Consider the following 3,024-nt stretch of genomic DNA (forward strand, 5'->3'; position numbering starts at 1 on the left):
CACACACACACACACACACACACACAGGTACTCTGTAATATACCTTGGTAATGAAATTAATGTACCATTTATATGGTGCTACAAGGCACTTCCCCAAATAGCATGGTAGTACTATGGTGTTTTTTTGTATGTGTAGCATCATCATGTATTAATCAGGGGGGTGGGGCCAAAGGATGACTTTGAATGAGTGAATTATGTTAAGTAGTCAAAACTTAATTAAAATGCTAAAAGCACAAAAATATTTAATTATAATTAAATAAATTAAACAAAGAAAATGCTAAAAACGCAATTTAATTATATTAAAAATAATAAAAACTTAATTAACACGCTAAACAAAATATATTTAATTATAATAAAATATAATTAAAACACTAAAAACGCAATTTATACTACAATACTAAAAAGTTTATATTAAAATAATTGCAACTTAAAAAAAAAAAAAAAGCTAATTATTTAATGTTATTAAAAATGCAAAAAAAAAAACAAAACAAAAAAAATATATAATCAAAACTTAAAAAGCTAATGATATTCCTTTTTTGATATTTGATATGATATCCCTGCTAAAGATATTCCCAAGGAAATATCTTGGTCTTTGAATGTGTGTTGGACAATATGAGCGGTTTAGGGTCAAAAAGGTTGAGAACTGCTGGTCGAAACAAAACTCTGCACTGCATTGATGAATTAGTGTGCCATTTCAATTAGTTGTGTTTGAAAAAGGAAATCAAGATACTTTCTGTTAGATTTTTGTGTGTTACATAGAGAATTGTGTGTTGTGTTTTGCAAAAAGTGTTGAAAGTGAAAGTGGTTTTGCAGATTTGGTGTGTGCTTCTGCTGTCCGCTTTCAGAAATTGTGGGACAAGTAAAGATTTTGTAAGCAGTTAAAAAAAACTGTAAGTGACCTTACAAAAGTAGGCTACTCTGGTACAGTGGTGGAATACCATGGTATTACAGTTTTTTCAACTGCTTACACACAAAATCTTTACTTGTCACACAGTTTCTGAAAGCGGACAGCAGAAGCACACACCAAATCTGCAAAACCACTTTCACTTTCAACACTTTTTGCAAAACACAACACACAGTTCTCTATGTAACACACAAACATCTAACAGGAATTAATATTATGGCAAAGGTGTTTGCTTTTGAGATGTGTTTGTGGTATTTTGAATGCAGTGCTTCATTTTGCAAGAGATGTGCGTTTTGCATTTTGTGTGCAGTTCTTGGATTTGTGTGAAAAGTTTTGAAAAAAAGAGGCAAAGTGTGTGTAAGCAGTTGAAAAAAACTGTATGGCACAGTGATGGAAACACACGCTGATGCTTTGGGGCTGAAATAAAACGCTGTGTTTGTACCTCCATCACTCACAATGTAAACACAGTTCACCAAGGCTGTTGTTTTTACCTGCCTGGTGAAGAGGATCGCCGCGTCGTGGTGATGCTGATGATCGTCATCCAGAGGGTTCTGCTGATTCTGCCATTTACAGAAGCTCTTGAGCGTCGCGGCGGCGTTCTTGGACACCTCGATGCCCTTCTCGTTCTCGGACAGGATCGCGACTTTAACCACCGACAGGCGGATGGGGTTCTCGATGCTGGCGTGGCCGTAGAGTTTGGACGCGATGGACGCGAGCGTCAACAGGTAATGGTGCAGGTCCTTCCCGTACTTCTTCGTCATGGACGCGTCCGCGACCAGCAGCAGCTCCACGTGCCGCGCGCGGGACACGGAGCGCTTGCGTCGCGTCAGCGCGTCGCGCTTAGTGAAGAGCGTACGCGCGTTCCGCGCTTTGCGGTCGCGCGTGCCGCAACTGTGCCGCGCTGGCATCGCTTCGAAATCGAAGCTCTCGCGCGTGTAATAGTGGAGAGCGCGCGTCGCGTCGGCTCGGATGAGCGGCGTGACTGTGTACCGCGCGTCATCCACTGCGAAAAACCCGTCGAGTCCGCCGCCGCACAGATTGAAAAGCGCAAGCGACTCCGCGTTTGAGTTGACAGTGCCGCGGTAAACGCATTCCCGACGCGGCGGCGGCGGCGCGTCTGCGTTCAAACTGAAGTGATGAGACAGTATAGACTCATCCCGCTCCATATCCAGCTGAAAGCGCTGCTCGTCTATGTACAGAAGATAACCCGCTTTTCCTCCTCCGTGATAAATCCGATCCACAGTGCGCACCACGCCGCGGACAGGTGCGAGAAGAGACGCGTTCGCAGGTGGACGGAACGCAACGGAACCCTCCAGAGCGCAACACAGCAAAACGATCCGCCACATTATTCCATACAGTTCAGTCCGGTGCAGAAAACTTTTGGAAACATTACGATCCGAAACGCAGCTTTAAAACGACTTGCGTGAGGAATTGGAGCTGGACTGATCCATGTCCCGGTGCGCATCTCACGCGTCACGGAAATAAGCGCATGAAGGCAGGATGAGAGAGGAGCGAGAACTAAAGTGAACTTGGAGAACAAAACACAAAGTTTCCTCTTAAAAGCACCAGAGAGAGAAAGAGTCCTGCCCCTTTGCGCTCGCTCTCCACTCCAGACCTCCTCCTCTCATTCTTTCCCAACTCTCTCTCTCTCTCTCTCTGTTTGTGTTCACTGTACAGGTTCATCTTTGTTAGGGGCCAAATGTTTGAAAATGTCCTCACAAAAAGGGCTTTTTAAATCAGCTTCAACTCTACCTATGTCAAGAGGTTTTAGTATTAGGGTATAGAAAACGCACTATTATCTTAGTACGAACAAGGCAGTTGCATGTGTTATAAATGTGTGTTTATGTGCAAATCAATGCAAAGTCAATGAAATACTGTGTTTCGTCATCCTGATGTTCTGTTTGCGTTCTAAAAGACACAAAACGGACTCAAAATCATCATATTGAGGACTTTTCTTTAAGGAAAAGGACCCTGGAGCACAAAACCAGTCATAAGGGTCAATTTTTTTAAATTGAGTTTTATACATCATCTGAAAGCTGAATAAATAAGCTTTCCATTGGTGTATGGTTTGTTAGGATAGGACAATATTTGAAAATCTGGAATCTGAGGGTGCAAAAAAA

The 3,024-nt window shown here is 42.4% G+C and overlaps 1 protein-coding gene across 1 annotated transcript in view; it reads right to left on the reverse strand.

Annotated features, from left to right (window-relative positions):
• LOC107751075 (A disintegrin and metalloproteinase with thrombospondin motifs 5-like) overlaps positions 1-2,509 on the reverse strand; it is a 28,087-nt gene extending 25,578 nt beyond the window's left edge. Inside the window, exon 1 of the mRNA XM_016566667.1 lies at positions 1,396-2,509. Coding sequence (XP_016422153.1) covers positions 1,396-2,250 — 855 coding nt within the window. The 5' untranslated portion in view covers positions 2,251-2,509. The remainder of the gene's footprint in view (positions 1-1,395) is intronic.
• Positions 2,510-3,024: the final 515 nt, after the last annotated feature.

The sequence above is a fragment of the Sinocyclocheilus rhinocerous genome, unplaced genomic scaffold (genome assembly GCF_001515625.1).
Source record: "Sinocyclocheilus rhinocerous isolate Xijiao unplaced genomic scaffold, SAMN03320098_v1.1 scaffold632, whole genome shotgun sequence".
Lineage (NCBI taxonomy): Eukaryota > Metazoa > Chordata > Actinopteri > Cypriniformes > Cyprinidae > Sinocyclocheilus > Sinocyclocheilus rhinocerous.